At 40.3% G+C, this 15,317-nt stretch overlaps 1 protein-coding gene across 4 annotated transcripts in view; it reads right to left on the reverse strand.

Moving 5' to 3' along the window:
- Window positions 1-9,853, reverse strand: part of nfixb (nuclear factor I/Xb) — a 143,930-nt gene extending 134,077 nt beyond the window's left edge. For 2 of the 4 annotated variants that reach the window (XM_058653158.1, XM_058653156.1), the window contains exon 1: window positions 9,036-9,853. In XM_058653158.1, coding sequence (XP_058509141.1) covers window positions 9,036-9,038 — 3 coding nt within the window. In that variant the 5' untranslated portion in view covers window positions 9,039-9,853. The remainder of the gene's footprint in view (window positions 1-9,035) is intronic. The other 2 variants (XM_058653162.1, XM_058653169.1) reach the window with 2 other exon arrangements.
- Between the last annotated feature and the right edge of the window lie 5,464 nt (window positions 9,854-15,317).

Genomic DNA, 15,317 nt, shown 5'->3' on the forward strand with positions numbered 1-15,317 from the left:
ATATTTTTCTCTGTTGGTAAACGCAGAGTACGGCCTGTACGCTACTTCTGACAACTTGAAGTCATTTATTTAGGTTGGGAGATGATTTGTATCGTGCCGACCATGGACTTCAGGCTCAGTTTAACAATGTAAACAATGAGGTTTGGACAGCGGGATTATGATATTAGTCTGATTAAGACTATGGTCTGACTGCACTGTCGTGTAAACAACAGTTTTGATTACTGGACATCTAAAAACTATGTGTGTTATGTATGTATATATATATATATATATATATATATATATATATACATATATGCAGCGTGGGAGCATATTTTGTCATTTTTTTTGCTTCCTGGTTTTGTGGAATATAAAATAAGGCTGATTTTGTTATGAGATTGGTGGTTAAAGCATGGTGTTTATATTGATTATATTATTGTCAGACTAATGAAAGCACTCAAAGAGCGCACATCTCTGGCAGGGCTACTCCGTTTTTGTATCCAGATGAAAAATCCAATTATCTCTTCCTTGGGCCAAAAGCCACAACTTCATTCCATCAAATTTAATCAAAATCCCTTGTTTACTTTATGGGTTTTTGCTGCTCACAGACAGACAGACAGACAGACAGACAGACAGACAGGCTACAGTGGCAAGGTAAATATCTATTGATGTATCCAATAAATGACATGAATATAATGAACTCTCCTACATTTTTTCAATTTGACCAATGTTTTTAGTAACTAATGACTAGGGTATGATCAGAAAAATGTAAGTATTCTAATATAATATCTAATATATCTATAATATCTAATATCTATTAGATTTTACTTAAATAATCATAATTTCAATTTCATGATCAAATTCCTCAGACTCAGCATTTATCTGCTAATCTATTCACCCATTCACACACTGCCGTGGACTAACTCCTCACTTTACCTCTTAAACCTAAGTACAATGTTATATGAGGAAACTACTTTTGATACGTACACGTCATACACTTCTGGTAAGATACTTTTACTCAAGTATCCATTTTAGGTACTTCATACAAGACTGAGTAAATTAAAAAATGAAAGTCTGGGTCAGTAAAAAGCAATAATATCTCCTCATCTTGATGATGATTGTTCAGCCCTTTCCTGCTTCTGGCTTTTTTATGAAATATGGTATCAATTATATATACTGAATGTATGTATGTACAGTGCAGTATATACAGGATATGTGTGTGTGTGTAATTCACACATTAAAAACCATTTGATGTCAGAGGTTGTTGACTGTTGGTTGTCAGATGAAGCGGCGGCAATTTCTCTACGAAAACAAAAACAGTCGCGATGTTGAGCAGAGGAGGACGATACGTGGAACAATAGAGGAAAACATCGTCATGGTCAATGCCAAGTTTCCATCACAAAGCTCGGGTTACATCTTCACATGTATTCCACGGTATTGTGGCGACCACGGGGCATCTATCAAATCACAGGAAAAGCCTTTGAAGCAACTAAATACTATTTTTATAATAGCCGTGGGTCAAATGTGGAAGGGGGTCGGTCGCACTGATGAACCCACACAGAATTATTCTCTGACTCTGCACTTTTACTCAATAATTATGGGATTTAACAGCATCGCTGTTCTGGTTTTCTGGCAACTGGTCTGTTCTGTACCGCCTGCGATGTGATTTCAGCTGCATCTGCTGAAAAAACAGCGCCAGAGGTTGGTGGAGATCATTGCAGTTAAAGATTTCCTCCAGATCTGCTGCTGGTCGTAGACTTCAGGTCAATGTTTGAATTAGAATTTATCATTTTTGCACACACACCAATGAGTGATAGTGGATTTGGTGACTTGCTCAGGGGCATCCAGACCTTGCTCCATCCCGGAATTTAACCAGCAACCTTCCAGCTAAAAGCCCAATTCCTCTCCTCTTAGCCATTGTCTGCCTATATGAACTTAAAAAGTTAATTTTGAATAAAACAAAACAACTTAATTGCTGGCTTTAGCCATTGATAATTTCCACTCATAGCTGTGTGATACACTGTAACCTGCCTCTTGCCCACTGTCAGATGGGGATTAGCTCCTGTGCTGCCACATTGACCCTAAAAGGGATAAGTGGAAAAGATAATGGATGGATTTTGGCATTAGTATTGCTTTGCATTTCAATTACTAACGCCTCTAAAGCTGCTTTAGTCACTCAATGTATTTGCTATTTTAAACCGCTACATGAAAGCTTCATGTACTGGTTCAACGTGTCAGCGTCTCAAAGACTCGTAACAATATTTGGAGCCTGGGTGTTGTTCAACCGTGTATAAACTCAGCTAAAATCACAACGTTAAACTCAATCTCCTAAGTAAACAAATGAAGATTTAGCTTCCTCCTGAAGGTCAATCACTCTGGTGGCTGGAATGAACATCTGTCTCGAGTGATCCGATCACGTGCAGATTGGATTAAGTAGAGGGCTGAACGTTTCCAATCCATCCTGAACGCATCGCTTGGATCTGATCACAGAAACCACATTTGAAAGTGGTTAGTGGAAGCATGTGGTCACATTTCAGAGCGTACATGGACGCAGTCTGTCCTCGGGACGGATTAGAGACCGCCTCCTCAGCTGACACATGCACTTTTTATTTACACAAATCGACACCCATGCACTGATTTATTTGTAGCCATCGCTGCAGTATTAACGCTGATTTCTTTCTTTCTACTCTTACGTGTTACAGCAGTGCGAGTAGAGCTTTGATTTCCTCAGCGTCTCTCTCTCTCTCTTCCTGTCACTCATGCAGACACACGCCCAAACACGTTGACGTGAAACCAGGCTTAAAATATAACTCTGTTCTGGCAAACATGAGAACAGGGTGTATTTGAATAAAGGGCAGGGAACAGGATGTACAGGATGCAGTTTAATGCCAGGTGTGAACAGTTGGACTCAGTGCTATCCACATGTGACTGGATCACTGAACAGCGCCAATAATGTATTCAGAGTGGAAACATTCCTCTTAATTTCCTCATGTACCGACGCTACACTCTTCGCAGTAGACTTTATTTGGCACTTGAACCACACACATGCACGTAGAGGACGGCTCGGAATTTAGTTTATTCTGAGTCAATACTTTTAAAATTGTGCAAAAGACGAAAGTGTTGACAAAAAGGTGCACAACACATGACCAGATGTGCATGTCAACATGACATTGTTTTTACTGCTTGTAATGCTGTTGGCATTTTGAAAAAAAAACCAAAAAAAAAACCGAGGAGGATGATGACTATTTATATCCTGGTTGTGAATGTGATCATGTTTAGGCACAGTCAGTAACCTGCTGCTTAGGGCGAGGAAAAGATCATGGTTTGGCTGGATGTCAGTTCATTCATTCCTTCATCCATCGTCTACCACTTTATCCTCCACGCGCTGGTGCCAATCCCAGCTGACATAGGGCGCATGGGTGGGGTACACAGTGGACAGGTCGTCAGTCCATCACAGAGTCACTTGAGTGTGTCCTCTGCATGATTTTAACACTGTTAAATCCTTAAAAGGCTTCAAACGCACCAGCGTTGGGTCACGACCTGTTAGAGAACTCTCACTTTAGCGCGTGTATACCAAATGAGTCGGGATGAAAACAGGTCTGTACCAAGTTTTATAAAGTAGGGGCCACTGCAAGCATTAATGGCACTGTCTATGGTGAAAGTGTGGCACATGTTTGGCATAAAGAGAGCAAACAGAAGAAATGATAGCGTGTTATGATCCCACTCATGCTGATCAGAACTTACTAGAGAGTAATTTGACCTGGAAGTGAATATTGTTTCTCATGGTTATCGCTAGGTTGTGTTTACGTTGACTTCCTGTGGTTCTGTCTAAAGCAACGTGCTGACCAAACACAGCAGAAATAACGGATGAATGAATGAATGAATGAATGCAACTGCAATTGCAGTCGACTCTCATACAGACACAGAGCGATTTGAAATATCAAACACAAGCTTCACTGGTGAAAAACTCCTTCTTTGACCAGTGGGAATGGGCTATTGTTCGTACACACTGACACAATCCCGCGTGGAAAGCACCTGCATATTCTGGATAAACAATAATCCATGAAAGACTCGTGTTTCCTCACGACTGCTTCTGAAAAAACAAACAAACTTCCGCTCCTCATCACTTTACAGGTTCAACACTTTCTCCAGCATCAGAGACTTTTTCCTCTTCTGCGAAAAACACAACCTGACATCCAACCGCCCAACCCCCCCCCCCCCCCCCCCACCACACCCCAACCTCATTCAGCCTTAATTGTAACCTCATTCTTCACCTGGTAACAAGCTAACAAACCTGTGCAGATGTGGTAAGCACATCAAAGAGAGGGAGGGAGGGATGGGAGGGGGAACTTGTTTGTAGAAAGAAAGAGAAAGAAAAAAGAAAAAGAAAACGTGTGAGGGACTATGAATATGAAAGGGGGGGAAATTTACGTTGTGTGAGTCCAAGCCAGCGCCACCTCAGGGAGAAATGCTGGAAAAATGTGATATTTTACACCTGCATCTCAGGAGGTGAGGAATAAGAGACGGGGAGCGGGGGAGGCAGTAATTAGAGCAGCGTGTGTGTGTGTGTGTAGGATTTCTCCATGTTTCTGGGGCTTGCCGTTGGTTCTTTTTTCAGCATTCAATTTGGTACGACGCGGCGGATGCCAGATTATTAGAAATGCTAAAACCTGGTAACGAATGCTTGAAAAAAAAAAAAGTGTTGAAAATTTAAACAAATATGCTAATATTGTTGCAGTGATAAATAGCAGGCGAGCTCTGTTTAATGAATAATGCTATTGGCTCTAATTCCTCATTAAGACCCTAAAGATGAAGAGTGGGGAGAGGAAATATGTGTATTGTTGTTGTCGTCCCCCTCCCCGCTCTACCCCAAATGAAACTCAGAAGGCAGGAGATACCAACATCTTCCCAAATTAAGTCGATTCAAATTACTGCGTTACACAGCTGGTGTGCAGTCTGGGGCGTCCTGTGAAACCAATTAACGTCGAGGGTTAAGTCTTGATAAAGTAACATAGGCAGAGTTAGGAATAAGATGGAAGAGTTAAGAGTGTTATGTGATCAGTCTGAGCTCCACGGGATAAAGTAGGTCCTCCTTCATGCAGCAAAAAAAAAGAAGAAAAAAATCCCAAAGACAGAAATCTAATTGAAGAAATGTGTCGGTGTTATGTGAGGTGATTTGGAGTTTCCACAGCAAACTAAATCCAGTCTGATCTGCGGCTCGAATTATCCTCATACTTGCATGGAGAGGTCTGTTTTCCTTCACGATACAGTCGCTTGTTTAAAGAAACCTCTGAAGCTGTACAGCGGGCGAGCGACGTGACCTCACCCCACGGTTTTTCTTCTGCGTTTTCATATGTAAACAAGTCGTTGTTGAGACGGCGGCCGTGAGCGTGAGCCCGGCTGACTTTGACGTTTAACGTTGTACGATTTAAACGGTGGCGTGGAAATGTTTGTCAGGCAAAACTATCAGACGTGACCGAGGGAGCGTTTCCGTGGACACTTCAGTCATACTAAGAACTAAGTGGCTGCTGTAGCACGTGGAAAAACAACCACATTTTTATATCTAAATGTTTTTCTTAAAATATGTTGCTGTATTTTGTAGAATTGCATATTCCAAGTGTTAAAAACCAAAGCAATTAAACTGGTTTACTCGCAATGTGTTCTTTTCTTTTAATTCAAGTTCAGCTTCATTTTGAATATGAAAATGCAAATTAATGCAAGGTCACTTTTGTGATTTTAGTGCCCTCTAATGTTCAAAAACATAACAAGAAATGAACACAACTATAATTATTATAATAGTAAAGCACAGGCTACTCTGAGGGGCTGGAATGGGCCCCCCTGCCCTATAAAGGCTTTGGCCGGCCCTGGTCTCGCTCCTGTCTCTCTGGGCCAGCACAATGTTGCCGTTGCCTCCATCTGTCTTGACATAAAATGAATCGTACAATGCTGGAATGTCACCAGGTGACACGAGATCCAAACACTGCTGTAACGAGAAACACGAAGAGAGTCGTGTGGAGCTTCGTCCGCGTTGTGTGAACTCATCTGGTTTGAATGGAGCAGACGTGTGTTTATATTAAAAGTTACACACTACAGGGTGAGGGGGGCTGCATGCTGAAAGCCCTGAAGAAGACTGAGATGTCTTAAGACATGAACTATCTGACACAAGGCTTAATTGTGTGGAGGGAGATGAAAGGATTTAAGGATGTGTATTAGAGCCTCCAATGCTTTGAATTATGAGAAAAGCAGGATCTGGGGATTCTGGAATTTCACTCAAATGAAGAAGTAGAAGTGAGGACATCTCAGCATCTGCTGCTTACATTCTTCTCTGTCTCAGGAGTCAAACTTTATGGAGGTGGAATACTGAACCACTGTTGTGCCTCTTTAAGTCTTTTTGCATTTATAATTTCTTTGACTTAAACTCATAAATTTTTTAATCAATTAAAAATTAAAAAATAACATTGATTTATTAAGTGCAACAAGGATTGCAGAGGCAGAATCTGTCACATTATTGTGGCTCTACAGTGGTGTGTGCACTCATTTCAGGGCACAGGGGCTCACGTGAAAAAGGGCACCCCCTCAAAATTATCTTATACTTACTTACATATTTATTAATTTTAATTACCATATACTTATGCCAATGTTCAATAGCCCTTATCAACAAGTTTCTCTTTTACTAAATGAATGTGTAAAAAAATGCAATTTTGGGGCATTCTTACACAGTTAATTGACAATTCATGCTAAGGGCCACACACAAAGATAAAATGAAAAGAGAAATGAATAAAGAAAATTCTAAAATGGGCGCTTATTTGGTCAGAGGGCAAAAGGGCAGATGCTTGAGCACCACCTGGGGTCTATCTTTTCACATCAATGCGGTTCCTCTGTCTGTCCCTGACGGCTTCTGTGCTAAAACAGCAGCTTCAAAAACCAATCACCACCGACAAACACAGTCTGAGCTGGATATTCTAATATTTATGTTGTCCCATGATAAATCAGAGTCTTCTTCTTCAAAGTGTACGGGGAAAGTCTTACACACCACATGAGCTATCACAGCCCGCCTGAAGCCTTATTTATTTTTCCAGGCAAATGTCAAGGCCAGGACAAACATAATAGTATAATATTCTGTATACAGTGAGCGGATGACATCACCGTTAGCAACAGCCAAGAGGGAGATCACACAAGACTGGAAAACCACTTGTCTGATCATCATGTGGCAGCTGCTCAGAAACACACACACACACACACACACACATACACACCGTGGGATACAATTACCTATGTATACATATATGTATATATATATATATATATACATATATATGTATATGTATATATGTATACATAAATATACATATATATGTGTATATATAAATACATATAGAGACAAATGCATAGATATATATATATTTATTATATATACATATATATATATATGCCTTTGCCTCTCATACAATCTACACATGACACATATGGAGACCATGAAGGATTACTGGTGTCTGATACATCTGTTTTTGTGTCCTGGGTCACAGAAATTGACAACTTCCAGTGGCACATACATAAACAGCTAATAATCTCCACAGAAAACTGGTGTTTGTGTATTTGGTGAGATGGAACATCCGCCTCAGGGGGGGGGGGGGGAGCTAACTCAACCCTGACACTGATTGACAGATGCCTCCAGAGCATTCTGACTAAACTCACATGTAACTGCAATGTTTGGCACAAATTCACCATATAGCCTTTCCTTAAATACATTTAAGGCGAGAGAAAGAGGTGAGCACGCCGCTCTAAGTAGGAGAATAACAAGTGGAGATAATCCCATGTGAGTCCTGTCCTGAATTCTGTATCATTTTTACTGATGAGCTTCTTGGGCAGCTGCCATGTCAGCAAGGATGTGCGTAAACAAATAATTATTCATACTAATAATCTCCCATATTCATGTGCAAATAAGTTCCCTTCCTGGAATCTAAGCAGCTACATTCAAGGTTGTATGTGGGAGGTTCGCCTAACTCTGTCTGACTTGACTCATTTGTTGCCAAAAAAAAAGAAGAAGAAGAAAGAAAAAGAATTTATCTTAGGGTCAAGGATTTGAGAGCTATATATCCTGATTCTGTACAGAGCAGAGCCTTTTGTGACTCATTTTGAGACCTACCAGCACTGCATTCAAATGTGTGTTGTCACAAAGCTCACAGGAAATATTGGTTTCCCACTGAGGTTGAATGTGGATCAGATATATCCGATTTTCTAGGACACTTCTGAGCCAATTCAAAGCAATAAATAAATACAATCTAATATTTTCAGATTACCCAAAAAGAATGTTGAGAGTGACCTCATTCCCAAAAAAATAAGGATGATTACAGATTAGTGTACTTCTTTGAGATGTTGCAGGATTTCCTTGAATAACACAAATAAATCACCTGTGTAAGAACGGGATACGCTGGAGCTGCTGTGCGTAATTACGCACGAAAAAAGTTTGTTGCCCAAACTATGTAACTAAAGGTCTCTAAAGGAAGTTAAAATAATTCAGGTGAAAATCTCCATGCACCTTACACGCTGCTAGGCCTATGCACAGCGCGTGTTTGTATGTGTCTATAAATAGTCTACAGAAAGTTCCACATCAGAGAAAAGTGTAATGAGAGTAGGCAAGATCTCCATGTGGGTAAAACGACAGAAGGCAGTGGGCAAGCGGCGGTGACCTGAGAGGGCTGGACACTCATTTGGCCAATAGGATTACAAGAACCTTTGGCAATATTTTAAGTGATAATTATAATTAAGTTGTTGCAGCAGAAACATTTTAATTTGCATTTCAAATTTTAGCATTGAGGTAAATTCTCCACGTTGAAAATTAACCTTAATAACAACGCAACTGTGACAGTAAAGACACACAGGTACACACACACACACACACACAAACACACACACACACACATACACACACACACACACGGACAACCTCAGCTCACTAAAGTTCTTTTCTATGTGCTTTTCTGCATTAAATCACAACAATGAATGTGAAGGCTGACTGCATAAATGAGAAAATTATTGGTTTACATAGCACGTACCATTGTGGTGTGGGGAAATGTGCCAACACTCTCAAAGACCCATTTCCACTCTGAAAAGTTCGGCTTCCAAAAAAAAAAAAAAAAAAAAAAAGTGTGTGGGAGAGAGAGAGAACGCTGCTCGGGTTCTTGTTCAGCTGGGCCTTATACCGGAAGCAAAACAGCACTAATACGCGGCCTGTTGTCCGGTAAACATTTTATTTTGGAAATTTGGAGTCAGATCTTCTCGGAGGACGGAGCTGTGTAATCCAATTCTTCTGCTTCTTCATGCAAAGTGTTTATGTTCGGGTTCAACTTATGACGTCCCCATGAAAATCGGCGGTGCGCCACGCTCTCTCTCACCCTCTCTCGCTCTCTCTCTTTCCACTCTGCCCCGGTGCTGTAAAGTCCACGGAGTGGCCGCGCGCTCTGCGCCACCGACACAGTCACCGTCTGATCCCGAGTGACAGAGCAGGAGTGAGGCTGCTGCTGTGCGCCGACAGTGAGTATATCCTGCGCTCGCACCAAATCAGCTGTTGCTCCTTCAGAGACGACGACGACGCCGCGCGCTTTCCTCCGTGTACATGCTTCTCCTGCTGCTGCTGCTGCTGCTGCGCGTGGAAAAAAGTGTGGAGTTCCTCCTCGCTGCTTCCTCCACCTGCTCCTCAGTGTCCGCTCAAAGTCGCAGAGAAGAACGACGAGTGAACCAAAACACACCAGAGCGGCGCTGCAGCGCTCAGTTGGTGAGAGTGTACGCGGGGACTTTAGTGGGCAATGTCACGCCGGGGACTGTGCGCAGCCTGTAGGCAGGACACAATAACAAGAAGGTGAAATCCACGTCTCTCCCCGTGTGTGTGTGTGTGTGTGTGTGTGTGTGTGTAAAACACAAATGCTGGAGGTGAGATACGGCGCGGCCGCACACGCACGCACGCACCAGTAAGAAGGACGCGCGGTGTCCTGTGGCCTTTGCCGGTGAAGCGCAGCGCAGCGCAGCGCGGGAGTGTGGTGAATTATTAATAACCAGAGCGGTTCACAGTCTGTCGTGTTGTTCAGTGAGTAAGCAGGGCGGCAGCTGGGGGTTTAGAGGAATTAAATACGGGCTCAGAGTAAAGCGCGGACGCAGGGGATTAATAGATCTCACCGGCAACAGTGTACAGGGGCAGCCCGGGGCCGGTAAGAGAGCGAGAGAGGGAGAGAGAGAGAGGGAGAGAGGGAGAGAGGGGAGGTATGGCGGTGAAGGTGGTGGCACTTTATCACAAACTCTACATATTTGTCTGAAATTAGAGCTGAAAACCTTCCATCTTTAGTCCAAATTCAGCAGGTGGAGGCGCGTGGTCAAACATGACCTCCAGCTGGTGACCAACAGAAACTTACACTGTCACACACACAGGCGTATTATGGAATTATATATATTGTCAAATTAATATTATTGTTATTATTTAATAAACAATACACTTTATATTAGTTGTATCCCAATTAAAATCACAATAACAAAATGTTCCATCCACTGTAACAACCTGGAGATATTCTTTTCTTCAATAACAACATAAAGGTTTAATATTGATCAATGAACTGTGCAAACACACTTTGACTTCAGATCTGTCACGTGTTTCTCTGTGTGACAGCAAGTTTAAAACCACAATGAACAGTTTTTTTTACTACACCTTTCACTAAATGAAGCCAAATCCAGTCTTTAAAGGTGCAGTGTGTAAAATCTAGCAAATATCTGAATATCCCTCATCTCACCCTTCCCCTCTGTTCGCTGGAGAATCATCACATGTATGTAGAGAATCATTTAGCATCAACAATGCAAAGATGATTAGTTTATTCATGGTGGTCCCAAAATGGTGGCCTCTGTAAAGCTGATATGAATATAAGCGGCTCATACTGGGGGAATCAAAAATACCATTTTATACAGTCAGTCATTGTAAACCTATAAAATGAAGTTTTTTTTTATTGTTATTATTTTTTTGTAATGTCTGCCAAATAAAATAAAAATAAATATTTCACACACTGGACCTTTAATTACAGAACATATGTGCATTTCCCATGAACATACAGTGGGGGATGCTGAATGTGTTGGAGACAGTATCACACAGTATTGTAGTATAGTAATAATAATGAAAATAATAATAATAATAATAATAATAGCAACAACAATAATAATAATCATGAGAATAATAATGGTAATAATAACAATAATAATAATAATAATACTAGAAAACAGTAATACAATGGCTGGATATGCTGTTTCAGCATTCCCAACTAATCATTTGACATTTATCATGATAATTATCAGTATCATTATATCAAAACATTTGATTGTAATGATGTTTATGGCCATTTCACTCAGTCATATCCACCTCTCTGAGAAGAGAAATGTTCACTTAAGCTTGAATCAGATATGAAAACATGTCATATTGAGCCACTTAATTGAAAACTAATTGAGATCAATTATAATTATTATTGTTTGTTGATTTGACTGCAGAAGCATTATTCGTTTTGTTTAGGGAGATGGAACATTTTAATTGTATTTGTGGGCAAAAAAAGGTTTAAATGAATATGTAGGTACACATTTAACTGACTGCTTGTTAAATGTGCATTAATATAGACAAACTGCAGATGAATGCATCATGGAGTTGCATCCATTTGAATTTTTGACACAATAATCGTGATTGAATCATAACTGTGAAGATGCACAGCCTTAAAATATACAGATTTAATTCTGATAAATGAAAGATAATCAGACTAAGATAAGAATAATAATATAATATAATATATATAAGAATAATATAAGAATAAAGTCCTATGTTATGTTGGTCATCACTGCTCTCAGTGACAAACCTTCATCCATAAACACTGTTGGAGCTTCTGCTGAGTTACACGCAGGTGTGTTCATTAGGTCAGGAAAACTCAGACCGTTTATGGGAAACGCAGCCTTTTTCGGAAGTGCGCAACCGCAGACGTCACGCGGCGGCACGATGAGCAGCGTCAGAACGAGTCCACCTGCGGCCAATTTAGCGCGCGCCGCTTCAACTTTAACACTTTACAAACAGAGTAATGAGAAGCTGATGTGAAGAGAGAGACAGAGAGAGAGAGAGACAGAGAGAGAGAGAGAGAGAGACAGAGAGAGAGAGACATCTCACTGACAGTGAAGCAGCTTCACTGTCTCCTCTGCTCACACACACACAGAGACACGTGTAAATATTATATTGGAATTGTTTCCGTGAAACATTATAGGCAAACAGATTATATATGTTTACAGCCGCGCTTCCAAAATAAGGCCATATTTATTTAGACCAGTAAAGAAAAAAAGAAAGAAAAGGAATACATGCAATTCAGATGGCGATATTTAGGATTTTTGACTTTACATGGATTGGAAAAACATCTACATATATAAGTTTGTAATTGAGTCAGTATTTCTAACAAAAAACACGTTTTTCTTTGACAATATTATCAGTTATAATCATCAGAGAACTGGTGCATGTTGTCCTCCTTCAATTTGCTCTGAGCCAACGTGAAGTTAAACATATAAGAGACTTTCTTCATTTTCATTATTTTTACATAATAAAAGTCAAAGAAGCGAAGAATATGAGACTAATGTTGGTTTTAAAGTGGTTTTCAAACACACATAATTGCACATGACAGATAATTAAGTGATCTAGTAACTGTTTAATCGTTTTGACTAAAGTACTAACACTAATATTAATGCTACCACTAACAATAACACTAATAATAATAATCAAATAATAATAATAATAATGATAACACTAGGAAGTGGGGCTGATTTTATTGGTATATTTTTATATACTGTTCCCCTATAAGACATTAAACATGTGCAGAGATTATTAATGATTTTATTGGATTCAGTAAATCAAAATTAAGGCTGAAATTGATATTTAAATATCTGCCATTAATTATTTAGACACTGTATAACGTGCGTGTGTGTGAGAGAGAGAAAGGGTGTGTGTGTGTGTGTGTGGCCTTTTCACGTGAGCGGCCTGCACAGTCTTCACGACACAAGGCCTCTGTGTGTGTGTGTGTGTGTGTGTGTGTGTGTGTGTGTGTGTGTGCGTAATCACTTATGAGAGAATATTATATTCTTCATTTTTGCATTTAATCAGACTGAAAAAAACGTGTTAAAATTGTAAATGATTACATAAAAAACACACAAACACACATCTCTTTATATTGAGAGTGTTACACTATAACACGCACCTCTGCTCTATACACGCAGTCAGACATGTTATTAAATATTGAGGAGAAAAATGTGAATAATTACATGTTGTATTTACACACACACACACACACACACACACACACACACACACACAGAGAGAGAGACTAAACGCACCTGTGATTGTATCAGTCATTTATACTTGAACACACAGACATTTGTAGGACTGGACTTCTGCGTGAAGTTCAAAGAGTTCAACCACTGACCCGAAAAATAGGTCACGGAGCCCTGACAGCGTCTCCAACATCTCTACAGCCGCTTATGTCGCCTGGTTACGCACGGATGAGTGGACTGGTCATTTTCTCACTGTTATAAAGTGTCACTGTTCACCGTTTTTCTTGCATTTATAAAACCTCTCTCAGTCTAATTGTGGTCAGAATCTATACCGTCCCACAGTCTGCACAGTCTGCACATTTGACCCGCACGCGCAGGTCTATATCGTCCCAAACAGCACGGACTCTTTTACAAACTCCTTTCTTTAGTCTGTCTCCTGTCCAGCTCCTATAGGCCACCGTCTCTGCCTGGAGGTTTACACAAAGTGAGAAACAAAAGTTCCACTTGGCAACGGCCTGTCGAGGAATGCTGCTGACCTTGGCACCGCCACTGGAACCGCGGCCCGATTCTCCCGTTTCTTATATGGTTTGAATTAAGACGCATTCGACCTGCGCCAACTTCCACGAGGTGCAAAGCCCGACGGTTAAAGATGCAGGAGCTGGAGCTGGAGCTGGGGTCTGTTTGTGACTGAGCCAAAGAGCCGCGACAGTCCATGACATGACGTTTGGACGCATAAGAAACATTACAGCTAAATTCACTGGCTGCAGCATGAGAAGTGACCAGTGAAGGCTCACGGTTATATAAGAGCGTGTTAAATGTATGGATAAAGTCAAAATAAACACATGTGGACGGCTTCTTTTGGCTGTAAGTCATAAATAAAAGTCATACGTTTATATTCTAGGAGCAATGTTAAATTAAAAACATATAAACAGCTAAAGTGCCCTTTAGGTAATGAACCATAAATTACACATTATACATATTTATGGGGTTAACAAAGGTCATCCTGTAATATTTGTATGTTTTACTTTACAATAATGCATAACTTTATATTAACACACAACCAGTGCCGGCTGAAGCTTTTATGGGGCCCTAAGCTGAATTTGATCAGGGGCCCACTGCTTTGGAGTCACTTGTGCTTGATTATTGATATTGATACAAATGTAACAATATCAATTACATGAATTATATTTGTGTTTTTTACATCAATCACTTTTTTTATTGTACAGGGCAGTAAAATCACGAAAGTGGTCTCGTACTAATAAGCACTTTAAAACTGTAAAAGTACTGCAAAAAGAACAATAATAATAATGATGATAATAATGCCTTTAAATTAAGGACACCTTTCAAAGCACTCCAGGCTAAAATACAATAAAAATAAATAAAATACAGGCAGCAAAATTACAATATTCAAAGCATAAATCTTGAGAGCTTAAGACAATGAGAGAGTCTGGATTTAAAGGTGAGAAGAGAGTCAATGTTTTGCGGATGTCGTGTGGGAGAGAGTTCCAGAGACGGGGACTGAGTGGCTGAAAGCCCCGGACCCCATGGTAACAAGCCGGGCAGAGGGTGTAGTGAGTTGGGGGTCAGATGATGATCTTTAACCCTTAGAACACAGAGCGTTTTTCCCAGCACAGCCGAGACAGTTCCACCAACTATAGAAACACACCTGCGCCAAAGGTACTGAAAAGGTTTCAGATCAGATTGAATTTGTGACAATTGGAAATAAGCTCACTCGGCTTGTGTTTATGAACAAAAACAAAAGAAAAACGGTTTAATTTTGTGTGACTTCTGCACGATTATTGCTACTTTATATCACTGCTAAAAATGTGATATAAAATGACTCCTAACTTTGACTCCACAACCAAAACCCCCAAAAAAACGCATTTGTAAAGTCTGAATACGTTACTATGGGTGCACCAGCGGCACAGATCTGTGCTGTGTGAGCTCTAAGGGTTAATATATTAAAATGTGTTTGTTAGCTGTGCACACATTATATATATTTGTATGTTAAGACT

This window comes from Solea solea, chromosome 16 (genome assembly GCF_958295425.1).
Source record: "Solea solea chromosome 16, fSolSol10.1, whole genome shotgun sequence".
NCBI classification, from domain to species: Eukaryota; Metazoa; Chordata; class Actinopteri; order Pleuronectiformes; family Soleidae; genus Solea; species Solea solea.